Below are 26961 nucleotides of genomic sequence, written 5' to 3' on the forward strand. Positions count from 1 at the left end.
GCCAACAGCAGAATGACATAAGGAGGTGCAGCACATAAAACAAGCTGTGTATTTGGTTTTAGGTTTAGGCTGTTTTATAGAGAGATTTCCGCTTTAGGAAAAATTGATTCCAGGATACATTGGTACAGTGAATCTGGGAAGTTTTACAGTTCTGTGAACAAAAGGATGGAGGGAATCAAAGATTAACTCAATATCTGGACAAACAGTTTACTAGCAAACGCTCCTAACCCTATAGACATGAGTTATGCATGCAAGTTTATCTCAAATAAATATATGCCCAAAAAGATATGATGTGGTGCGTGAGTGAGTGCACAGAGACCTTTTGCTTCTGTGGAAGGAAAGGAGATTAAAATTATATTACTACCGCTTGATTGAGCATGAATGATTTAAAGAAATGCATTACAGGATCTGGTTTGGAGACAGAATGAGATACTGATTTATAGTCTAGTAAGAACTGGAACAGTCTACCAATATGAAGTCAATCTGCACTATAACTGTACACTAGGAGCAGGTCGTTTTGTCTTTTGTTTCTCTTTTTCCATTTATTTTACTCAATTACATTAAATGAGTCTTCATTAAATTGCATTTGGACGCAAGTAGTTTTAGCACAGGAATTGAGTTTGGAAATCATCATTACCTGAGTCAGCGTTTATCTCAGGGCAACCATCTTTTACAAGGGCAAAGCACAGGAAAACTTTATGGACTAAAATAACTGTAGCATTTCTCACCAACATTGCATAATAATGCATAAAGTCTAAGCTATTTTTACACATCTCATGCAAATCTGGAACTTGTCCAACATGACATCAGAGACTTGAGAAAACAAACTGAAATAAATCTATGGGCCTATGGGCCAGGGTGTATGGTATAGCCTACACTCATGAATAAATTGAAGCCGTTGTTTGTCAGGAGCACTGAAACCTGACCCGTGTTCACCTGAGCCTTTACCTGAGGCTGATCTGTTATGTGGAAGAGGAGTAGTGAGTGCTGCTTCAACTTCCACAGACACAAAAACTTTACAGGAGGAGAATGATGGCAAAGAAACACCTTGGGATACTCAAGACCAGCTGGTGGATATTTTAGCCTAGAAACCAAAGAAGAAGGACATGAGGACCAGAGGAATCAAACTTGAAGGGCTAGAAGCAGGTTTCTTGGGGTGCTGCATTGCTCATTTATGAGAATTCTTTTATACTCCAACAGAATTAAAAATGAAAGGAATCAACAGAGCAGAGGTTCTGACTTAATAACTCCTTAGTGTAAGGGTCCATGTGGGAGTCCGTTCTCCTGCTTCGAATTTATAAGCCAAGATCCAACTTTCAGCCTGACCCAAGTCACCCTGACTTGAACCTGAACTGAGGCTCTGAGACAAAGCTGAAGGATTTAGATAGGACCTGAAAGGGAGGTGAGAACACCAGCACTGAGTAGACAGATAAATCCCAAGACTGCGTCCAAATTAAGGGCAGTTCCATCAGGGAGAGTGACACACTGTTCAAACTGCACACATTGGGGAACTGCCATTTACAAACAGTACTGTAGAGCTGTATCTGCCCGGGAATGAGCAAACATTTACTCAGACAGGTAAGATGTTTTTAATAGACAGGCTAAAATATACATGAAGACATCTCACGCAGATTTGATCACCGTATTATTTGAAAGTCTGTATGTATAAAGTGTAAATATGTATGTATAGTGTGTGACATCTGCGAAACAAGTTTGTCACAGATTGCAATTTTTTTATTCGTTAACGGATATCACGTCATGTGTTTTATCCCTTTATAGTTATATTTAATGTTGTGTTATGTCTGTGAGACAAGTTAGTTCCTCTTAGCACTCTACGTTATAGCAGCTATAAGCAGTCGTTCCCCTTACCAAGTTGTTAATTACCAAATTAATGAGACACATTGTCATGTCATGTTACTGAGAAACCAGAAAATTGAACTCCTGCTTGGTTCTATCCAGCAGACTGCGCCAGGTACAAAGCATATTATGTACAGTATGTGTGCTTGGAGAAGCTTTTAATCCAATATTCACGACTTTTTCAGAAGCATTACATAAACAGTATTCCCCTCAGCTTCTGAGGGATTATGAGGCTGTGAGATGTAGTGCATTGCCGCTGGCACAATGCTGCTCTGTATGTTATTTTTTGACCCCCTACGGCAGTGTGTGTTTGTCACACTCCCTCTGGGAAGATACCCCTTTTGGTTACATCTCCATTACATACAGTCAGCTTGATTAGAACATATAATAAGATTCATTCTAATTTTGTTCATGAGGCAATTAGTGTATAGTGTATACACTAATATATATATACATATATATATATATATATATATATATATATATATATATATATATATTTTTTTTTTTTTTTTAACAGTTTGTCACAAGAGTACTGACAGTCTGACAAGAGTACTGACATAAAACTAACTTGTACCACACAGTGTGTAAGGTTTAAACGTCTTTAAATATTTTATCGTAAACCTCACATGGACTATGTCATTCTTTTCCACAACAAAGACACAGCAGGTTCATTGTAGGTCTGAGACAAATTACAGCAATAACATACATACATATATACACTCACTACCACTTTATTATTAGAAACAGTGGTACAGCTGCACATTCATGCAGTTATCAGGTCATTCAATGATGGCCAGATGGGCTGGTTTGAGTATTTCAGCAAGCTGATCTCCTGGGATTTGATTGTTCGGTGTAAACTCTAGAGACAGCTGTGTGTGAAATTCCCAGGAGATCAGTAGTTTATAAATTACTCAAACCAGTCCATCTGATACCAACATGACTGGCAGCAGGTGAAGACTGGATAAAGACCAGGCAAAGATTTTCCAACATTTTGTCTATTGTCTATTTTCAGTGAGGCCGTGCACACTGTAGCGTCAGATTCCTGTTCTTGGACGACAGGAGTAGAACCTGATGTGCTCTTCAGCTGCTGTAACTCACCCACCTCAAGGCATGTTGCACATTCTGAGATGCTTTTCTACTCACCACGGTTATAAAGAGTGCTTATTTGAGTTTCTGTAGACTTCTAGTCAGCTCAAATCAATCTGGCCCTTCTTCTCTGACCTCTTTCATCAACAACGTGTTTCCTCCCTCTGAACTATGGCTCACTACAAGCTTTTCACACTATTCTGAGTAAAGTCCATAGACTGAAAATCCCAGGAGATCTCCAGTTTCTGAAATACTCAAACTCACCATGCCAAGTCACAAAGGTCACATTTTTCCCATTCTCATGTTTAATGTAAACATAAATTGAAGCTCTTGACCTGTAGCTGCATGATTTTTTTTATTACTGCATGATTGGCTGGCTGGATAATTGCATAAATGAGCAGAGGTACAGCTGATCATATTAAAGTCACTTTAATTTAATAATACCATCAGCAGCATTAATTCTGTTATACTTCAGAATATTTTGCCAAAGATTCTTTAGAGTATCTGATTGTCCGTTTTCACAGAGTGAACGTTCTGTTTATGTGGGAAGTGTTGGTTTAGTGGTTAAGGCACTCTACTGACCAGAAGGTTGTAAGTTCAGAGCACTACCGAGATGCTGCTGTTGGTTCCTTGATCAAGGCCTTTAACGTTACACTGGCCTGTTGCATCCTGTCTTAATTCTGAGTTGCTATGGATGAAAAAAGATTGAGCAAATGAAATATACAAGTGTTTTTACACATGTGTTTTTATTCCACACTCCCTTCTGTGTGTCCTGCTGATGTGTATATTTATAAAAGGGTTGATCTCCTCACTAGCTGCTCTGGCCATGTGGCATGATCTTTTCCCAAGCATTACAAACACTGGAACATAGGCAGCTATCCAGAGACTGTATGCTGCTTTACACTGAAATGGCTAGAAGTGAAATATTGGAAGAGAAATAGTTAAATCTTACTAAGCTTATACTGCAGCTCCATTTTTATGGCTTTATTTCACTTAATTGATCCCACATGGCTAATGCAGCATAGGATAGATATAAAGCTGATAATGGGTAATAAAGACGTAAAGGCATGCATATTAATTTTCAAGGTAATTCTTCTTATGAAACTAATGACAATTCAAAGTTAAAAGTATCCTTGATAGGTGACAGTTTCATCCAGTTACTGCTCTTTTGTGAGGCACGAACTCTTGACAGTGGATCATAAACGGCGCTATATTTCTTTGACCGTTTCTCTGATAGTGGCTGGACTTCAGAACCTTAGCAGTCACATTACGTAGTGCTGTAGGCCTACATCTTTACCATATGAATCAGAAGGTCAGGGCAATAATGCGGACTGTTCAATCTCTTCTGATCAGCAATCTGGCATCGCAGAGGCACAGACCATATATTATCACTTTACACTTATGAGAAAGAGACAGGCACAGAGAAATACGCAGAAAGAGAGAGATCTGCTATTTGACCAATTCCCTTCACTGGTTAAACACAGATAAAGCAGAACCAGTAAAAAAAAAAACAAAAAACAAAAAAAACAATGGCACAGAATCCCTAATTTTCTCTTTCAGTGGAATTGTTTACGGTTGCCTGCTCCACTCTCCCACAGGGTATTTTGGTGCTCCAGTGAAAGCTAAAGTGAAAATGATGAGTTGTTTCACTGGGGATTTTGGGTGGGGGGAATTAATGCGTTTGGAGCGTGTACAAAGCTTGCCTTGGCATGGGTATTTGTTTAAAGTGCATGGGTGGTTGCAGTGCAAATAATTTGTCATTAAACGGATGTCCATTTAAGAGCCAGCCTCTCAGGATATGGATTTAATGCCTGTTTAAGCCATTTGTTGGGCATGACAGAAGAGGACCAGTCTGATGAAATTATAGTGTGAGGGCATTCAGTGAGATTTATTTTTTTGGTCCATTAGCAGTTAATATTAAATGTTGCTCCATCTCTAAGTTCAGATTGATTTATGGCAGCCAAAGGTTACTAACAATATGATATTGTGTGTTAATGAATATATTTAGACAGATGTATAATAATTCCTATACCCTGATATATGAGACATAAGGAAAAGAAGAAACCACATAGTAGATTTCTAATGGTTATGGTACCAACTGGACATCTTCATTTAAACTGGTGAGTGGTGATAATAGCAGCCCTATTATCATCACTTGCCAGTTTAAATTAAAATGTCCAGTTGGTACCATAACCATGCTGATTCAGCAGCTAATGGTGCTGCCTCACAGCTCTAGTATCCACGGTTCCATCCTGAGCTGTCTGTGAGTTTCTGAGCATGTTCTTCCTATGTCCAAATGGGTTTCTTCCTGATTATTCCGGGTTCCTCCACAGATCCAAGATTTAAATGTAAATTATGTTTTTTTATTATTATTATTATTTAAGATAGCACACAACAGGTGAATATGGTATTTTTTGAAACAATAGATATCACAATCAAATCTCACCAGTTAATAATATTATGAAAAGGATGTTGTTGTTGTTGCTGTTGCTTTGTTCTGTCACTTTTTCAAATATATACATTTATTAATGTAAATTAGGCTTAGAGGTCTAGATAAATATGTGTAAATTAGCATACATAATAAAACCAAAAGTCTAGTCTTTGGATGGTGTTAGAATTTTTTAAAATATTTATTTCACTGTGAAGATGATCAGAAATCAGAAAGATTTTTACAGAAGTGGTTGTTGGAATATCAGTTCTTTATTTTAACCAAGAAAGCACCATGGGCTGTAATAAAAATACAAATTTTCAGTATAAAATCTAATGTAAATGCAACAATTCAACATCCCACAACAGTCACAATATTTTGGGAAATTCCTCTGTAATATCTAAATAGGGATATGAATCTCATGAATGCAGGCCATCTCAAAATGTAGATTTTTAGTTCTGAATATAGAACTGATTTTGAGGAAAACAATTTTAAAAATAAAGTGTTTCAAAAGTTGCTAAGTTGATGATAATGGACCAAAACAGTGAAATTTTCTGTTGTGTTTTGATAGTCTTAAAGAAGCCGTGCTATAGACACAATTTATTGTTTTGGTTGATGTGGTCCACTTTTAGTGTCTTTTCCTAAGTTAGCCTTTAATAATGAGTATTTAAACAATACTCTGTCTAAATCAGTACCAGCTGAGGCTGTAAAGAGTGCTATTAACTTGTCAGTAAATTGAAACATTTACCATCTGGCAAATGTACTTGTTAATAATTGATATGAGACAGATGAAAGCTGCTCCTGTTACAATACACGCCTCTTCAGGTGGAGACAGCAGAGGTGGAGTCCTGTTCTGACACACTGTGTAGTACAGAATTATTTATTTATTTATTTTATTTTTTTTTTTTTTTTTGGAAGGAGCTGTAGGAAGTCAAATAAAGCCTGCATACTCCATCTAAGCCCACACAAAATAAGCGGTGATATGGTGAATGTCATTTGATTTATCCGGGTGGATGTTGAAACGGTGCTTTTTTTCTTGTTTATTTATCAACAGATGGAAAAGTGATAGAGGTTTATTGAAACTTAATGGGACTCCGGAATTGGAGATTAACAAGCCAGTCCTCACCAGACATAAATGAGGTACGTTTCTGACATCCTGTCAAGTAGAGTGGTTTCACAGTAGGCCTTTTTTGGTCTTTGGTTTGTGAGAATTGTCACAATCATATAGTGTGTAAAGATTTGTAAGTGTGTAAATGGTGCTCGCAAACAGTGTATTTTCTGACATTTTAAAATGGACATCTTGGGTCAGTTGTCTGAAATAAAATAGTATTCATCCCTTGACAATGTGTTTGTGTTAATAAAAGGAATTTTCAAATACAAACTTGAGATTATTCATTTTCTAATTCCCCGAGTGCTGAAAAATCCAACTGGGTCTGAACAGCTACCATCTGACAAAACACAGGCCGGGCCGGTTGACCGTCTTTCCCAGCCAGTAATTTGTTTTCCAGTGTCTATATATTCCTTGAACAAATTGACCAATAATGTTTGAGATTTTCTAATTGATTTACTGTTGTGCTATTTTCTTAAAATAGCTTGTATGTGTTGTAGGGTTAGTAGTAGAAACTCAGAAACTGTTTCCTTTCTACCAGTACTTACCAGCTGGTAGAGATGGTAGAAGCAACTACATGTGACCATGGATTTTATGGGGCAGGGCAACATTAAAACCAATATTAATAACAACATAGTTTCAAACAAGATCAAATCAAGAGGCTATCCCACTTGATTTATGCTATTGGCTACTATCGTCTGAATTACTATTGTCTGAATTTTCAGACCCGGTAATAGGGTAATAGTCGATGACATAAAGTCTTCCAGCGTACAGTCAAGAGATCGTTTTGAGCAGTGTTAGATGTATATTTTTTCACCTATATTTAATGCAGATGAACAGCAGCCGTGTTCCCCACGTGCAAGACGAAAACAGAAGTGTGAATATCATTAAACAGGCTTCAGCAGATTTTCCAGTGCAACTATGTACATCTCAAAATCAACATATATGTAAAAGTAGCCTAAAAAATTCAGGATTGGAAAAGAGATACACATTTTTCATCTGTTTGTCCCAAAGTGTAGGAATCAAGGTCACCATGGTGACCATCAGACATTATCACCACCCACTTCAGACATTATCTGCTAGATTATCCGCTGTTCCTTCTCCATATGCTATATATCTTATGGTAGAAGTGGTTCTGTACATCATAGATGCACTGTCTGCCCATTATTAGAGTTCATTCTGATTACTTGCTATAAAACAAGATCTTGGCAACCGCAGAGCATTTTTAAACTAGCCTGAACTGTGCCCCACCTACGGAGGGGTGCCACTGTCTACCAGTTTGACAGTGTCTTTGCATGTGTTTTAGCAGCTGGTAGCTGTTTTTCAGCAGGACCACCGTCTCAGTTAAGTCAAGAGCCAAAACACTGTCACCTTCACAGCGAAAAAACAAAAAAAAAATTTGCTCATTAAAATGGTGAAAGATCTTGTGATCTTGGCAGCATCTTATGCCAGACTGGAAATATAAATTCTGTCTGTCATTGTTTTAGACTTTGACAAAGTGAGCCTGTCTGTGAGAATGCCACAAGTTTGTTCCCACAGTGAACAGCCCATATGCAGGCTGTTGTTTTCTGCAAATCAGCAACTCTGTTAAGACAATAAAAGCCAGATGCAGGCTGGGTAGATTAATAATGCTCAGCAGATAACAGTGAAATGTCCTTGTGACAGCATAGCTGACTTTCTGATGTTCTTTGAGAACATGCATTTTGAATATTTAGGATTCACTATATTTTTGTTGCCAGCTTCAGTTATATGTCTAACAGTTATATCTTTGTAGTCTGATTTAGTTTTATGTTTGAGTTAATGTTTCTCCTACAACTGAAGAGATGGTTAGTTAACAGACCAAGAAAGGAGGTCAGTTTTTTTTTTTTTTTTTCTCGCACTTGTCCCTTTTAAGAATTTTCCAAAGGTTTTATAATAACCCTCTGTAGGTGATTCCACTGCTGTTGACTGTTCCTAGCCCTAGATTTTTTATTCTTCAAATTTTAAACGTTAGTAAAACATTCAGAGCACCTTCAGAGATGGCCCATGTCCTCTCCAAAGAAAGAACATTATTTGGTTTAAGACTTCCATTTAGATGTGTTATTTGTAGTTGGTCATGGTGTATTTTGATAGTATGGATGAAGTACTGTTACTGTTTATTTGATGCATTGAGACACTAACATTGAAACTCCAACACTTTACAGGCAGAGAATAAGGAGTCCTGCCCACTCCTTCAAACAAATGCGCTCACAACATTGAGGAGTTTCAGGAGCGAAAAGAAGGAGAGAGAGCAGGACATCAAGCAGTGGAGGAGGACCACAGCCTCTCTCTGTAGTGCAACTGGTGGCAACAAACCTCAGAAAACTGAAAGCAAGCCTATCTCATCTCCCGATGGTCCCTCTGTGAGCTGGACTCTAATTGACCCTCAGACTCACTGTTGCAGCCCCACATCTGGATTTATATCCATCACCATCTCCACTCGGAAAATTTCAAGCCCCCTGAAACAGCCAGGCCAGATCCCATCATCCTCTAGAGTTAGCTCAACGGTGAAAAATGATAAAGCATGCAGTAATTCCCCAGTGCCATTCAGCTGCAAAGCAACCATGGTGAAGGTGACTGAGCACAGAGAAAGATATGAGGCAGACCAGAAGAACACTTATTCTCTCTCCGTCTCAAAACGACCCACCTTTTCCTCCTCTGTCCACCTGGAAATTCTCTCCTGCCAGTCCCCCAGTTCTATATTTTACCTATACAAATTGCTGTCTGTTCCTCTGTTTGGTCCACAAGACAACAGGCCTTCTGTACACAGGTCAGCTCTTTTTTTATCCATTAGAAAACTACATTTGTTCTCCAGCTTGGAGAGACCACAAGAAGCAACAAGACATCTGCTCAAGCCCTGTGAACAAAATATTATAGACTGTAATGGAACAGTAGAAAAGACCCATTGCTTTGGCATGGCCATTGTCAAATCCAGGACTTCCAGGGGTGACACCAGCTCTGATACAATGGTGCAGCTAGCCAATTTATCACCATTGCCATTCAAAGCAAGGTACCACTCATCCTCAGAGGCGGTCAGAGTGAATGAAAAGGCTAATGATGTCTCAGGGACTGTGCGGAGCAATCAAAGGGAGTACGTTGAAGGCCCAGGTAGGAATCTCAGCTGCCTTTCTTGTAGCAGTCACTGCAAATGGGGTCAAGCAGAGCCTCTCTCTCACTCATGCACTTCCTTTCCCTCCATTTCCATACCATCAGTGATGATAATGAGGCATTGGTCAGTCCGAACACGCCACACAATATCTTAGCCAGTGTAGTTCCACTTTAAACCCTGCCTGCCTGGTCACCTTGTGATTTGTGCCTCATGCATATTTAATGGGACGGCCTAAGCAACCTAAGCACTCTCTTCAGATAGCTGTATGTGTGTATGCGTGTGTATATGATGAAAGTGTAGTTGCCTGTATAGGTCTCAAGAGGAATACACTTATTTCTTATTTATTTTCTTTATTTCCCAGCTATCATTCTGCATTTGAAGAAGGTTTAGATTTTGTCCTGTGCTTTGGTAGAGGATTGGAATCAATCCAATCAGCATTGCAGAGGAACAGATAGTTATCCAGTTTAAAGAGAAACCCAAGGGGACTAGGACAGACAATAAAAGTAGAAGAGAGTTAAGCTGGCTTTGATGGTTTTAAAGGTTTTTAAGGTTGGTTAGGGTGAGGCTGTACACGAGGGATGATCCTGAGTTGGATGACAAAAGGATTATAGGGAATGAGATAAAGGTTTAAGAATTTTAACATGCTGAATTAGTACCTGTGCAAATTGGAATTTCTGAATTGCGTTTTATAGTAGAGGAGACCTGGTGCAATTGTAACATTTTTGATTTGTGTTAAATTACTCATCAGTGATTTATATTAACATACTTCTCACATAATATCATGCACACATTTGCTTCTTTGCTTATCAAGTGTAAGTTTTCCCATAAATTCCGTGAATTCTGTAAGTTTTCACTGAAACCAAAATGAGTTCCTTGTTACAACTATAATGGAAAAGTTGCACAATTATAACATCACGTGGGTCAGTTATGACATAATTATAAACCATCAAACATTTAATACTCCTTTGAGTATAAAAAGTAAGTAAAAAAAATCATTGGATGTCCATTACACACATGCAGAGAAGTTTACACAGAACAAGTGACCATTTAAAGATGTATTGCAACTGACTGATCGTGCAGAGTTGATAAAGACATTATTCATTTTTATTTTGTTTTTATTCCATTTATTTATTTAGCAGAACCATAATTCTATGATTAGATAATTTTATGAAAAAAAGGCTAATATCTTTATGAGCTCTACATGAAGTGCTGTTTATCCTATGCAGAAATTGGCGTGTGCATCTTTTCTGTCTCAGCGCTGCCACCTTTTGTTCCTCCTAACAGTCTGAGCCTGCTGAAGCCAGATTCTGTGCAATTATAACAGTTGTTACAACAGTACCACAGGACACCTATGCTTTTATACTTTCTAGCAAAGAAAAGCAGCATTCACAAACTCAGCATGAAAATAATGGTAAGTTAGTGTAGATTTACACTAAGTGTACACAACTAAATAGATTTCAGTTTCTGAACAACGAGGGGAAAATAATATAGGAGAAATGCTACCTGTTTTTAGTGAGAAATCAGTCTCACTTTTAAATAGGGGAGTGGTCAATTAAGAGATTAAAAAGTGACAGAGAGAGAGAGAGAGAGAGAGAGAGAGAGAGGGAGAAAAAAATATATATATCAAAAGAAACAGAGGAGGAGAAATGGTAATTGAGAGGGAAAGAATAAAAAATATGAGGGTTTGTTGATGATATTCAACCATAATGCATGATCTTCTCATTTTCTAAACCTTCAGCTTCTCCCAGCAGCAGGTTTTGGTCTCTTATCCTGGCTCCCATCCACATTCTCTGGCTAAATAAATGCTCCCATCTTGAGTAGAGAATAATTGGCCTCTCTGCAGCGCATTGATCTTTTGCATGCAGTCTGCAGGGCATGTGACAATCTGAGTGCATGACTGCGCTCTGGAGGGCAAACACCAGCAATCACTGCAGGCAGGGCACAGCAAAGGACACATCTCCTCACGTTCTCTTTTATCGATGAACTTTGAATGTATATCTCTCTCTCTCTCTTACCCTCCTCTCTCATTCAATCATTGTCTTCCTCTGTCTCTGACATCGTCTGCTTCATATAGTGACTCATTCAGCAGAATATCTTAACCCTAGCTTTATCAGCTTCACTTCTGAACCTGCTATAAATAAAAGACTGAGCAGTTATCAGAAATACCTGTACTGGAGTCAGCGTGAAATGCCTTAGCCGGGAGAAAAAGATGCAAAATGGCTTAGAAAGCTGCTCTCTTTCCAACTGTTCATTGTTACTGCTGCAAACATGCTATCAACTCAAAATAGCAAATAATAGCCTATAAAATCTACTGGTAAAGGTTTCATACAAGGCTGTATTATTGTAACAATAGTAGAATCATAACGTTATATTTCTGTGTGTGTGTGTGTGTGTGTGTGTGTGTTCTCATTAGTGACGTCTGGAGTGAGGGTGAGAGCCTCTTCCCTTGGCAGAATTCCATGTTCCCACACTGAAATGGTTCCTAGTCCACAGGAGTGTGTTGTCTTTTCCCACCTGCTTAACAGCTGTTCTTGTGGATCCAACAGCACCAACCAGCTCCACCTCTTGAGCCTTAAAGTATACAGTAATATTTACTTTCGCATGCTATGATTATGGAGTGCAGTGTTATTGCTGTAGCATTATTATTGTTGTTGAGATTGCTACTTCTATTGGTATTTAGATGCATGCTGCCAATGATATAAGCTATCTAATACAAAGAAGGTTAAGTGAAATCTTTCCATTTCACAATATGCATATACTATAAAACATTTTAATATTAAATGTCTCATATTTATATATTTTATGATATAATTAATGAATAATTTGTTAATAATTACATCTATTATTATCTAATTGTAATGTAATGATTGCAGCACATTTTGTTATTGTTTTTATGACTGTCTTGCAATCCTCTGCTGTTGACACAAAATGAAATTGTGTAGCTAACCGCAGATTACTTAAGCACATCAAAATTGCAACTTTAAAAATGCAGTGACATGTTTTTGTTTTTTTCTCTCTCTATAAGCAGACAGGGTTAAATTTAGGGGGTAAGACTTATGATCAACTCTAACGATGAGCGATGCTGTGTTCTAAGGCGATCTAAATACGATTTTTTTAGGCATTTTGACAGTAATCTGGTTGAGAGTAGAGGTGTGCAGCATCTAAGTAATTCTAATAATGTCTCAAATTAAGAGCACATTCATCAACGTGAATGTGAGGTGCTGCAAGATGCATTTACACTGTACGTTCTTTCATTCTTAGTAACTTCCTATCAGGGTCCTGATAGTTTAAATTAAACTAAAGTACTAGTTTTTTTTATATATATTTTGGGAAATAGAACAACTAAATTGATTAGAAAATGTTGCAGGCATGTACAAACAATATACCTGCACTCTAGTTGAGACAAGTTATGACCTCCAGTGATGTAGCTGAGGTCGAGGAACTGTCAGAGCCAGAATTCACACACCATGCTGACAGTGTTGGCAGTTCTACCTCTGAGATGTTTTCTAGTGTAAAGTGATAGGAATCATGTTTAATTCACAAAAAATAACCCTTCCAGTTTAGGCCACGCTTACCTCTTGTTGAAGCTGAATACAGATACAGATATTTGGAGCACTAGACTAGCATCCCTACTGACATATTGTTGAGATAATATGATCAATATTTTATTGTACTTGTGTATGTGAATACTGAAAACTAAAACAATACATGTCATTTTTAATATGCATGTATGCTTTTATTTTTCTTTACAGGAGGCTTTACAACTCTTTCGGCCAGATTTTATCATCCGCTCTCAGAGACGTGTACATCAATTGGAGCAGAGGGCCAGAAAGAGGCGGAGCTTACAACCCGCAGATTCCATGATGTTGTTGCAGGCCACCAATAGGAGGCAGATCTGCACCAAGCCACACCCACTCAGTGGTATGACACTGGCTGGAAAGCTTACTGTAGCGGCTGTTAAATGGTGGATGTGTGTACTGCATACTGCACCAGTGTATACTGTTTATGCAGCATTCCTCATAGTAGTCTGCAGAATCGTATGCACTTTGTGATAACCACACTGCCAGCCAAAACTCTCTTTATTTCAGCATTTTTCTTACATGACCTAATTTTAAATACATTTTTAAACTCCAACCAAAGTATAAGTGAACCAAGAGATATTTAGCTGTTTCATGAACTGAGAAATTACTTTACTTTATTGGCACAATTTTATTCCAATTTAATCTACTTGGAAAAGGCCCAAATATTTATCACTATAATTAGGCACTTGCAGCACTCCACATATTTGTTTTAAAATTTTCCCTGGCTATGAGTCTTTTATCTATAGGCTTAACAGTTTTAGTCTCAGTGTGTGTCTGCATTTAATAAAACACTCACTTAGGGTCTCATTAAGATCTGCGAGTGAACAGTCATTAACTTCCACAAAGATTTCATTTATAAAATTAATGTACTTCTAATTGTTTATATATGAGTACACTACGCTGTATTTTTCTTCTTAGGCACATGTAACACTCTTAGCTTTCTAGTTTATGGTTTGTTAAGTAAGGAATAAAACATGACAGGTATGCTGTTATAGAAAAAAATGATTAAAGACATGTAGGTTTAATGCGAATCAGAGGTATCGCTACCACCTAAAAGTTGATTATTTTCATATAACAGCATGTTCTGAATAGTTTAATTTCTTTTATATCACAGCAAATTGCCAAGTATTATATATTTTTTGTTAAGCAACGAATGACACACCATACTTTTTTATCAGTTTATAGTTACATTTAATGTTATGGAATGTCCACAAAATAAGGGAGTTCCTGTTATCACTTATTTTACAGCAGTTATAAACAGTAGTTCCCTCACCATCCTTTTTTTCTCTCGCTTGAGTTAATAAGTCCAAAAACACAGCTTGTCATGTCACTGAGTAACCGGAAAGAGCAAACTCTTCTGTACTGAAGACCTTCCAGTGGTGGAAAATTTACTGACCTTTACAAAGCGCTGACACCTAAGACTCCTTCCATAAATGTTAAATGAACATGTCCTTACATAAACCTACTTAAAGAAAGTTCCTACCATTCCACTTTTTCCTTTGTTAAATAACAACACGTTTAAAATTTGAACTTTATTATTATTATTATTATTATTATTATTATAAGTCCGTGTGAATTATTATTATACAATAACATATTAGAATGAGCGCATATTAATTTTATTAATAAACCTGTGATTTGCCTTGCACTACTGTTGGCACTACTGTCAGAGCTACTGCTATAAAAAAAATTAATCAATACCTTCTGACCAATTAGAATTGAGAATTCAACAGCATATTATAGTGGTACAAACTATAATAAAACAAAAGAAATTCCAGAGGTCTCATTTATCAAAGTGCGCATAAAACAAGTACCAAATTTGTGTATAAGAGCCGCCGGTACACACAGGAAAATTATATGAGTATACACACAGCTGTAAGCAATGGATATTTTGATAAACTATCCGTCTGTTGCTACACAGCCCCATACGCAGTAAGCTGCGATGCGTTGTGTGTTCTGACACCTTTCTATCATAGCCAGCATTAACTTTTTTAGCGATTTGTGCTACAGTAGCTCTTCTGTGGGATCAGACCAGACAGGCTAGCCTTCGCTCCCCACGTGCATCAGTGAGCCTTGGGCGCCCATGACCCTGTCACTGGTTCACAGGTTCCTTGGGCCACTAAACACTGCATATCGGGAACACCCCACAAGACCTGCCAATTTTGGAGATGCTCTGACCCAGTCGTCTAGCGATCACAATTTGGCGCTTGTCAAAGTCGATCAGATCCTTACACGTGCCCATTTTTCCTGCTTCCAACACATCAACTTTGAGAACTGACTGTTCACTTGCTGCCTAATACATCCCACCCCTTGACAGGTGCCAATGTAATGAGATAATCAATGTTATTCACTTCACCTCTCAGTGGTTATGTTATGGTGGATCAATGTCTTTGTGCATAGTCAGACTTTTCTACCCTTAGGGGTTCTTGCATACGCATGGCCAGGAGTGAGTGGAAATATACGCACATCCTCACGCATAAGTGAAACTTGATCAATCCCACTGAATGCATAGAAACATGTGTACACACAGTTTACACTCAAAACTACGCGTACGCTTGGTTGATAAATGAGGTGCCAGGTGTTCAGAAATCTTTGAGTGACAGTGTACTATATTGTATGTGTATTACAGATAATACTATAGATTTCATATAAAGTCATTGCGTCCTGTACTTTTTGGGATGACTGCTATTAGTGTGAGACGACACTGTCTGTTGCATTATTTAGTTGCTGGTATGGAATTGAAGTAGCCTATTTGTTACTAAGGCTTTCACTGAATCACTGGTTGCAGTAGTAGTTATACGTAAGCAAATTCATCAGACTAGACAGTGCAGTGCTTGCAGTGTAGAAACACATTATTACCAGATAATTCATTACATTGCAGATATAATCATTCAGGATTAAAACTAGACAGCATGTTACCATAGTGATAGAAACATGTTAATCATGGTACATTTGTTTTAAGCATGCTTGGTTGCTATAGCAGCCATATTGCAGTAAGGCACTAGCAGCAATGCAGCTGAGGACATTAAATCAGTTCTGCAGTCACACAAATGCTGCAGTGGATCTCAGATCTCACAACAGAACAACCAGATACAGTTAATGAATGAATACTTATAACATGATCTAGTCCAGTGCATATACAGTATGTGGTATTTTATATGCTTTCTCAAACCTATTGCAATAATCTTTCCAATCACAGTGTGTGCATTTTTTAAACAGATTAATTCTATACAATTTCACAGGAAAACTTTAGGAACAAATATTCTGTGCTGCTACAGGATAAATCACCATACATTACTACTCATGCTGACTGATTTGATCACTTGATTACTTGAGGCTTTCACAAAGATTATATGTCTTCTCTAGCAAAATTAACCTGCTTTTGGGTTAAAGTGAGATGTTTTGATGTGAGCTCTTTTTCCCAGTGACTGAAAAATACTGAAATGCATGTTCAGAGCCTGTCACCAAATCAGCTAACTCATGCCCCCTGCTGGTCATCAGATGAAGCTACAGTCATTTAAAAAACCTTTTAAAAGTGGTCTTTTATACACTATGTGGCCAAAAGTTTGTGAACACCTGACAATCATACTCATATGTGGTTATTCCCCAAAATGTTGCCATAGAGTTTGACGCACACTATTGTATAGAATGTCTTTGTATGCTGTAGCGTTACAATTTCCCTTCACTGGAGCTAAGGAGGCCAAACCTGTTCCAGCATGACAATGCTCCTGTGCACAAAGTGAGCTCCAGGAAGACAAAGTTTGACAAGGTTGGAGTGGAAGACCTTGAGTGTCCTGCACAGAGCCCTGACCTCAACCCCACTGAACACCTTTTGGATGAACTGGAGCACTGGGATGAACTGGAGCCCAGGTCTCCTTGCCTGACATCAATGCCTGACCTCACTAATGCTCTTGTTGCTGAATGACCACAAATCCCCACATCCACGCTCCAAACTCTAGTGGAAAGCCTTCCCAGAAGAGTGGAGGTTATTACTACAGCAAAGGGGGAATAAATCTGGGATGGGATGTTCAAAAAGCACATATGGGTGGGATTAGTCAGGTGTCCACATACTTTTGGCCATATAGTGTAAGTGTCTTTTGCACTACATGATTATCTCCTTGATACATGCAGTGTTTTGTGAGCATTGTTAGAATTAATAATCATAAGAAAGCGCTGCGCTTTATAAAAATATGGCAGCATGGCAAATTGCTTGCAAATTATGTTATCTTAGAATATTGTGCCAAATATCATTCAAAATGACTCCCTTCTCTTTTTTTCTCATTCTGTCCTCTAGATAATCTTTTTAAACCCAAGGACAGAGTGATCTCAGGCAAGGAGATGCAGCTCCGATCTAGACGGTTAGTCCATACATACGCAAAGCTGAACATATTGTATGGCATCCATATAAGTACAGTACTGTGAAAAAGTATTTGCCCCTTCCTGATTTCTTCAATTTTTTGCATATTTGTCACACTTAATTGTTTCAGACCCTCAAACAAAATTTAATATCAGACAAAAAGTTTTTAAATGATCATTTCACTGAAAGACCAACGACCCTTTTTCCTTCAATAATTTTTGTTGTTTCCTTTTTTTGGGGGGCTATTAAAATAGAGCACATGATATTATTAGTAATTACTAGTATAAAAAACTACAGAATGGCTTTTCTCATTTTTCTCATTTTTCTCATTTTCCCGTTTTTCCTTGCCTATGGCAAATCCAGCAAAGTAGGTTCTGTATATATAATTAGTTTATAGTCTACTTTGTGATACAAAAGCAAACCATTCATATCTACCAGTTGACAGCATTTATATTGTTGTATGTTGAGTACATCTTTTATCTTGCTGTGCCTGATGTCAACATAACATACATTCTGTAACTATAGTTTAAACACAGATGCACAAAAAACATTTTGAAAAACTACTCGAAACTTCTTTTAGCATTTATATGTCTTATATGTCTGCAATTAACTGATTTCACTTTGACTGCTGTGTTTGTGAGGGAGCTAATTCAACTGAAAAAGGATGTTTTCTAGAGGAAAAGCACACGAGCATCATGTCACATGAAAGTACCATGGAGTATTACCACAGGCTCAATATCAGGAGGGAAGCAATTATTAAAAAGCTATGATCTTGTTCTCTATATTCTCTTTCTCTATTAGCAGGATTTACAACAAACTGCCTGAGGTGACCAAAAAGAAAGAAGAAGAGAGAAGAAGACTGGTGTTGCAAACCAACAGACTGAAAGCTGAAGTCTTTAAGAAGGTAGAGCAGAGTTTCCCATGAACTCCCTCAAGCATTCTGATGTATTATCATACATCGGTAATAACTTATTACACAGTGTAACAGCTTCAGGGTTAATCCTGAGCTCAGGTTACTGTCTGTGTAGAGTTTCACTTTCTCCATGTGTCCACATGGGCTTTCTTTTAGGCTTCCTCCCATGCCCCTCCAAAATACGTGCCTGCAGGATTGGCTATGCTAAATTACCCCTAAATGTGAATGAGTGTGTGTATGTGTGTGTGTGTGTGTGTGTGTGTGTGTGTGTATATGGTGCCCTGCAATAGACTGGCATCCCATACAGGCTGCATTTGCTCCTCACACCCAGTTTCCTACTCCACAACCATTGAAATCCTGACCGCTTACTAAACATGAATGAATGAATGAATGAATGAATGAATGGTGTCATGTGTATGTATATATATATATATATATATATATATATATGTTGGGATCTGAGGAACAAGCCTGTAAATATTTGTATGTACTAAATTTATTGTTCCTGTTTATTAACAGCTGGCAATATACTAGTTATATTCCTTGCTTACCAAAAAGATTAAGATGTGGTTACTTGCTGAAATCAGAGGAAAATTCAAGATTCAAGATTCAAAGAACTTTACTAATCCCAGGAGGAAATTGCTTTGCCATGTTTCAGTTGCTCTCAAGAAAGAAAGAAAGAAAGAAAGAAGAAAATAAAACAAAATAAATATATACCTATACAGTATATATATATATATATACAAAAATGAAAAAGTGAATCAATAAATTAAAAATGAATAAGTAAACATACAAATAATGGTGTAGAACTGTACCAGTGAAGATGATAGTTTAGATCAGGTGTGAAGTTAATTGAAGTGCAATGGAATGACAAATGTTCAGTATGATAAGTCCAGTGTGGTAACGGTAATTAAGTACAGAAAAGAAATCAGGCATGATATTTGTTTGTTTTTACATTTGCAATGATTCATTTAATACACACTTATCCAAAGCAACTTGGGAGGAATATGGAAGAATGTGATCCAAAATTACAGCCAACTCCAGAGGCAGCCACAAAGACGTTAACAGCAGATCCTTTAAGTCCTGTAAGTTGCGAGGTGGGGCCTCCATGGATCGGACTTGATGGCCAGCACACCCCACAGATGTCATGTTCCTCAAACCGTTCCTGAACAATTTTTACAGTGTGGCAGGGAGCATTATCCTGCTGAAAGAGACCACTGCCATTAGGGAATACCATTGCCATGAAGAGATGTACTTGGTCTGCAACAATGTTTAGGTAGGTGGTATGTGTCAAAATAGCATCCACATGAATGCCAGGACCCAAAGTTTCCCAGCAGAACATTGCCCAGAGCATCACACTGCCTCCGCCAGCTTGCGTTCTTCCCATAGTGCATGCTGGTGCCATCTCTTCCCCAGGTAAACGATCCACACGCACACAGCCTTCCACATGATGTCAAAGAAAATGTGATTCATCAGACCAGGCCACCTTCTTCCATTGCTCCGTGGTCCAGTTCTGATGCTCACCTGTCCATTGTAGGCACTTTTGGCAGTGGACAGGGGTCAGCATGGGCACTCTGACAGGTCTGTGGCTACACAGCCCCAAACGCAGCAAGCCGCGATGCACTGTGTGTTCTGACACCTTTCTGTCATAGCCAGCATTAACTTTTTCAGCAATTTGTGCTACAATAGCTCTACTGTGGGATCAGACCAGATGGACTAGCCTTCACTCCCCATGCGCATCAGTGAGCCTTGAGTGCCCATGACCCTGTCACTAGTTCGCTTTTGGGCCGCTTTTGGTAGGTACTAACCACTGCTTACCGGGAACACCCCACAAGACCAGCCGTTTTAAAGATGCTCTAACCCAGTCATCTAGCCATCACAATTTGGCCATTGTCAAAGTCTCTCTAATCCTTACGCTTGCCCATTTTTCCTGCTTCCAACACATCAACTTTGAGAACCGACTGGTCACTTGCTGCCTAATATATCTCAACCATTGATCAGTATATAATTGCATTAAATAAACATTACATACAGTGATCCACTCAAACAGTATCCACTCAAACAACTGTAGGACTTTCTACTAACAAAACCTTTTTATATAGTTGTTATATATTTTCCCAAAAACATATATGGCAATATTATCTATCTATCTATCTATCTATCTATCTAAGATATTAAGATATTAGGGATTGGCCGTAAGCAACAAGGTTAGGTTTAACAACAAGACAGGGTTTAACAAGATGATTTCAAATACACATTCAAAAAAAAAAAAAAACAGTCAAGTTTTTGAGATGGTTGTCTCAGTGTCTAAATTCCAACCCTAGTGAAAATCTGTTGACTAAAAATTGAAGTGCAAATGTAAGAATTTAAAAGAGTTTGAAATGTTCTGCATGGAGGAATGTGCAAGGTCCCTCTACAAGTGTCTCCCACCTGGTTAGACATTACAGGAAATGATTCATTGCTGAGCTCTGTTGGCAGGATTTACTCATTTTAATTGTGGGGGTGCAGATAATTTTCAAACCAGTGTTACTCAGAAAACCTTTTATGTTTGAAAAAAAAAAAGCAACAACATTGTGTTGGAATACATCATAGCTATAAATGAAAACCTTACAGCAATACCATGTGTTTAAGCTCAAAATATCACTCAATGCATAATTTTATTTTGCTCATTTTTATTAACAGTGCCAATAATTCTGGAATTGGTGGTACTATATTTGTTTAGGGAAAAAAAACAGTTACAAAAAAAAAAGTCTCAGCTAATCAGAAGCAAGCTCAGAATGGTTGTAAGAGGAAAGAGAACCATAGGTAAACACAAAAATATTCCAGGAAAAAGTTAAGGATATTTAGTGAAAATATTTCAGATTTCTAATATTCCAGTATAATGTGATAAAAAGCAATATTGCAACCTTGCCTACAGCGCCCTACTTTATTCCAAATGGGGCACAGATTGCAGTAAACTCAACTCGGCCAGGTTTTTATGTAGCCTAGAGTGTAGGAGCTGTTATTAGAGCTATAAAAATTTTCTATTGTGTAAGCTTGAGTGAACTTGGAAAAGGGCACAGCTGCTGAAACGGCTTCAAAATGTGATAAGAACAAAGGCAGGGGTAAATCACAGGGCAAAATAAAAACGTAACTGTCCAGAGAAAAGGGCATTAGAAAGTCAGTTGAAACAAGGAGATCAACTTTGAATCAACTTATATGAAATGTTGTAGAGCTGCTAATTATGATAATAGCTTAGAATCTCTCAGAGCTTAAACATTATTGAGCAAATAGCTCAGTAATTATTTATTTGATGAACCTTGAGTAGGGCAGTCTGCTTGTGATTTCAGATACTCAGAGACGTATTATGATGACACATGACTTATGTACTTATGTAGGCTGCATTTGTAACAAATCTTTGCTTTAAGAGCAAACCTGCTTGGTTGTTGTGTTGAGTGCCACCATCAACATCACTCTTAAGTGGATCTGAAGGGTGTATACACCAATCGGCCATAACATTAAAACCACTGACAGGTGAAGTGAATAACATTGATTATCTTGTTACAAAGGCACCTGTCAAGGGGTGGGATATATTAGGCAGCAAGTGAACAGTCAGTTCTTGTTGTTGATGTGTTGGAAGCAGGAAAAAATGGGCAAGCGTAAGGATCTGAGCGACTTTGACAAGGGCCAAACTGTGATGCTAGATGACTAGGTCAGAGCATCTCCAAAACGGCAGGTCTTGTGGGGTGTTCTCGGTATGCAGTTTTTAGTACCTACAAAAAGTCCAAGGTCCAAGGAAGGACAACCTGTGAACCAGTGACAGGGTCAGTTTCTTTGATGCACGTGGGGAACAAAGGCTAGCCCGTCTGGTCCGAGCCCGCAAAAGTGCTACTGTGGCACAAAAATGCTGAAAAAGTTAATGCTGGCTATGTGTCAGAACACACTGTACATCGCAACTTGCTGCGTATGGGGCTGGTTAGCCAGAGACCTGTCAGAGTGCCCATGCTGACCCCTGTCCACCACCAAAACCGCCAACAATGGGCACGTGAGCATCAGAACTTGACCATGGAGCAATGGAAGAAGGTGGACTGGTCTGATGAATCATGTTTTCTTTTATGACATGTGGACAGCTGGGTTCATTTGCATCACTTACCTGGGGAAGAGAAGGCACCAGGATGCACTATGGGAAGAAGGCGAGCCGGCAGAGGCAGTGTGATGCTCTGGGCAATGTTCTGCTGGGAACCCTTGGGTCCTGGCATTCATGTGGATGTTACTTTGAACACGTGCCACCTACATAAACACTGTTGCAGACCAAGGGCACCCCTTCATGGCTACGGTATTCCCTAATGCCAGTGGCTTCTTTCAGCAGGATAAAGCGCCCTGCCACACTGCAAAAAATTGTTCAGGAATGGTTTGAGGAACATGACAAAGTGTTCAAGGTGTTGACTTGGCCTCCTAATTCCCCAGATCTTAATCCGATCGAGCATCTGTGGGATCCGATCCATGGAGGCCCCACCTCACAACTTACAGGACTTAAAGGATCTGCTGCTAACGTCTTGGTTCCAGATACAACAGCACACCTTCACAGGTCTTGAGGAGTCCATGCCTCGATGGGTCAGAGCTGTTTTTCTGGCACAAGGGGAACCTACACAATATTAGGCAGGTAGTTTTAATTTAATGGCTGATCGGTGTATTTGTGAAAAGCTTCCCCGCAGATACAAACAGCAGGTGTTGAGCGGCGTCATGGTGTCTGATCTCAACTCTAAGCTCCTTAAGGTGTTTGATAATGTCACCAGTTTGAAGAAGGTCTGTCTTGATATCTTAAGCACATCCTTGCAACAGCACATTTTAAATTAGAATTAGATCATTCATATCACATTCGAATCATTTATGTGGGCTGTTAAACTTCTCTGACTAATGCCCTTCTCGCCTTTTAGTGGCTCTTCTAGCCTCTTCTAGGCAGAGTGGTGGTTGTGCCGTATTCTTTGCATTTGTTAATAATGGATTTAATGGTGCTCCACCTGATGTTCAAAGTTTGGGATATTTAAATTTAAAGTTATGCAAGGTGCTTTTTATACCTAAATAATACTAATAAACTTCATTTTCCTTCACCACCAGCAGAGGTCAATATTGTCCTCTATATGAATCCCTCCCATCTCAGACTTTACTGTTTAGATTAATTTGACTCCACACTATGATTTATTCATCCATTCTTTTTGTACTTCCTAATGATTGACACTTCTCTCATATTTGAGGTGGAGTGTGTGTTCCCACCGCTCTCTGTGTTGATGCTGAGTGTCAGAACAGTACCAGTGTCCCTGACACAGTCTGATGTACTTATTGACGGGCTGCTCTGTGGATATCTAAAGTGCATGGACTTTCTGATGGGAGCTCCTCTTGCGTCGTGGTGCTTTAATAGGTATCAGATCCTCAGAGAGCCGAGCTCTATCATACACAGTCAGCCTCACTGTCTTCCCTGCAACTTGCTATGAGAGCTACAACTCTTCATGACAGTGACGGCTGTGTGATCACTCAAGCAAGAGACAGGCTGAGAGTCTTCATGTCAACACCAGCCAGGAGTGTCACAAATGCCAGATCTAGCTGCGTATCAGACTTTTTAAAGTGAGAGAGCTGATCTGTGATCACTATTTAATCTTTCATATCTAAATATAGTTATAGAACTGCAGGAGGGGACCCTGGGTTCTCTATAATGAACAGCTATATTGTGATCTCGGTACTCTGATTGTTGGCTCTGATTGTGATTGTAGGGTTTTTACTTAGAATTTAATCAGTATTTCAGTAAATTCAAACACAAAACATACATCCTACATATAAAACATGACTTCCCAACTTGCAGGAGTACTAATGCTGAGACATGATGCACAGTAGAGCCCCTTTTGTACGACTGATATGTGATACATCTTGATTTTCTGCTGGTAGTACTCCCTGTATCGCATGATGTAGTGGGAGAATTAGGATTTGAAAAATCTAATTAATTTCATTGGGGACCTGAATGCATATGACAGTCTTTTTAGTCATTAAATGAGAAAAAATATCTTTTGCACAAAACATCTAGTATAAAAGATGTTTTGTGCAAAATGAGTGAGCCATAGGAAGCTAGTGGTCAAATCTAATTGGGTGATTTGCATATTAAAATGCAATTTGCATATTACAGCAAGTAGTTTAAAAATCGTATCAGGATATAGTTCAGATACATGAAATGACAGGAAATGAACATGTTCTAAAGGATCTATAGGGAGAGTTTAAAGCTTAAGTAAGATTGTACTGCAGTCAGTCAAGCATTTTTTTTATGTTGGTACATGATATTGATATTTAAAACTAGTATTCTGCTCCACCCAACAGCACATTTGTCTTCAGAGAAATCAGATAGCTGTAATCAACAGTGCAGCAGTAAATGAGACAAATGCTTTGTGCTGCAGTACATCTAAAACTCAATCACGAGTACATCCATGAACATTTCCCGAAAGCTAAGATAAAGTTTAACTGAGGAAAAAAAAAAACAATGTTTTAGTGCTCGAATCAATGAAATGAAAAAATTTTAATTCTTTTTTGGGATGTGCGATGTTCAGTTTACTGTATTATTAAACAGCAGTGCTTTGGCTGGAAGCAGAATGGGAGATAAGTGAGAACAGGATGTCCGGCCAGGAGTAAAAACGAACTCCACACTGGGGGAAAAGACGTGATAGTGCAGTGCGGTGGGTGGACTGATAGCAGGTTATCACTGCCTTTCAGGAGATAACCATTCAAGGAAAGAACCAGAGAGAATTCTGGGTAAACAGTATTTTATATTGCCAGCCAAAAGAGTAGATATCAGCTGTGAACAGGAGATTAGCTGTTGTAGATCAATAGAAATGTTTTTTTTGCTTCCTTCACAGAAACTTCTAGACCAGATCCTACAACGAAACGGTGACTGAGGAGCATCTGTGCACAAGACTTATGTCCTTCATGTCCTTCTCCTTGCCTGTGGCAAAAAACTTGAGACTCAGAAGACCTCTGGAGCCCCCAACTGAGATCAGTACAGTGGTTTTGCAACCATGACTCAAAATACAAAACACGTCTCGCCGTACTTGAGTTGAAAGCACATGTTCATGCCCTGATGCTGATGAAATGGCGATTATAAGTCACTTTGTCAGAGTAGAAGACATAGCTTCATCATAGCAGACCTTATGAAAACAGCATGACTGGCTCTCATTTGAATGGACATTATAAAGTTTTATAGAGCTGATTATACTCTTCTCCTAGAGCACTAATGAAGAGTCTGCCCAATCAAATGAAAGAAATTACATTCCTTTTTATCATTTGATGTGCTCAGAAGTATACGAGCGTATAATTTTGGATAAATGTCTAGTTAATAGAGTCTCCGGAAAAAGACATATGCACATACATAGTCTAATACATTATTCATTTAGTGATTAATCACTCCATTGTTTTAGCTGAAAGTAATACATCACTCAAATGCTTTGGGATTAGATGAGAGTTTTTAATCATTGTTCTACAGCATATCCAGTTACACTGTCATATATTGAGACTGATTTTAATGAGAAACTGATTCCTTTGATTAATACTATAGAAATTACATATGCGCATGTTTATGTATAGCAGATAGAAAATGGGTTGTCTTCCTTCTCTGCTTTTCTTTACCTAACACATTAACCACTGTAGAAATGTTCGCTTTCAGCAGGCTACCTCAGAATGTACTACCTTGACGTCTTCATACCTGCCTGTCTGTTTTCAGTGCTACTTAATCAGATTGTGGCCTCCTTTATAATTCAGATATTATTCCCCTCTTTCTCACGTGGCCTCTTCCAATCAATTGAGCTGCTAGAACTACAATAAAAATGCAATCCGATGTGTGGTAGAGCATGGAATGGAATATCTTCTGTTCTGCAACCCTGTTCTGAAAGTGTCCTTTTTTGATCCGGAACATGGAGTTTTGTGTGATAGACTATGAAAGAAGATGACTTGAGAAAACTCTTGTCACGATTGAGGGGGTGGGGTGGAGGATGGGGGTCACTAAGCAGGGAATGACAGGATAAAATCATGATAGGGAAAAATGTATGACCCTTATCTAGAACAGACAAGATCTGAGGTGAGAACATAATATTTTGTTGTTACTTAAAGCAAAGTGCTTGGAGGATAAAAAGAATTGATTATAATTTTTGGAGTATGGTATATACAAATTTTACAAATATACCTACTTGCATGTCTTGGACAGTAGAAAGAAACCAGAGAACCAAGAGGAAACCCATGTGAACACAGGGAGAAGATGCTAAACTCAGCACAGATAGAAACCTGAGCACAAGAGGCTAGCACAACTGTGCTGCTGGTTTTGTAATAATTCTCATATATAGTGTCTGTGGCATATTCAAAAGCTTAAACACTGAGGGAAAAAATAGCAATATGATTTGAAGATGACTATAAATTACTTTTCAGTTTTCAGCATGATAGTTGTATAACACTGTTGTATAATGCTGTTCCTGGAAATCTATGTTCCCAGAGAA

The 26961-nt window shown here is 38.4% G+C and overlaps 1 protein-coding gene across 1 annotated transcript; it reads left to right on the forward strand.

Moving 5' to 3' along the window:
* The first annotated feature begins 6316 nt into the window (after nt 1-6316).
* LOC113538933 ((E2-independent) E3 ubiquitin-conjugating enzyme FATS) lies at nt 6317-26280 on the forward strand. Its single transcript, XM_026934406.3, has 7 exons — nt 6317-6514; nt 8666-9608; nt 12023-12186; nt 13362-13530; nt 17485-17548; nt 18352-18451; nt 25336-26280. Exons 1-7 carry the CDS (start codon nt 6461-6463, stop codon nt 25372-25374), a joined length of 1533 nt encoding a protein of 510 aa, XP_026790207.3. The 5' UTR covers nt 6317-6460; the 3' UTR covers nt 25375-26280.
* Nucleotides 26281-26961: the final 681 nt, after the last annotated feature.

Source organism: Pangasianodon hypophthalmus, chromosome 10, assembly GCF_027358585.1.
Source record: "Pangasianodon hypophthalmus isolate fPanHyp1 chromosome 10, fPanHyp1.pri, whole genome shotgun sequence".
NCBI classification, from domain to species: Eukaryota; Metazoa; Chordata; class Actinopteri; order Siluriformes; family Pangasiidae; genus Pangasianodon; species Pangasianodon hypophthalmus.

What these genes read in the sequence shown, in the direction of transcription:
- LOC113538933 (XM_026934406.3), top strand. Translation starts at nt 6,461, where the DNA reads ATGGGACTCCGGAATTGGAGATTAACAAGCCAGTCCTCACCAGACATA. An exon ending in CCTCACCAGACATAAATGAG is followed by an intron (nt 6,515 to 8,665) that starts GTACGTTTCTGA and finishes AACACTTTACAG; the next exon opens with GCAGAGAATAAGGAGTCCTG. An exon ending in TCCACCTCTTGAGCCTTAAA is followed by an intron (nt 12,187 to 13,361) that starts GTATACAGTAAT and finishes TTTTCTTTACAG; the next exon opens with GAGGCTTTACAACTCTTTCG.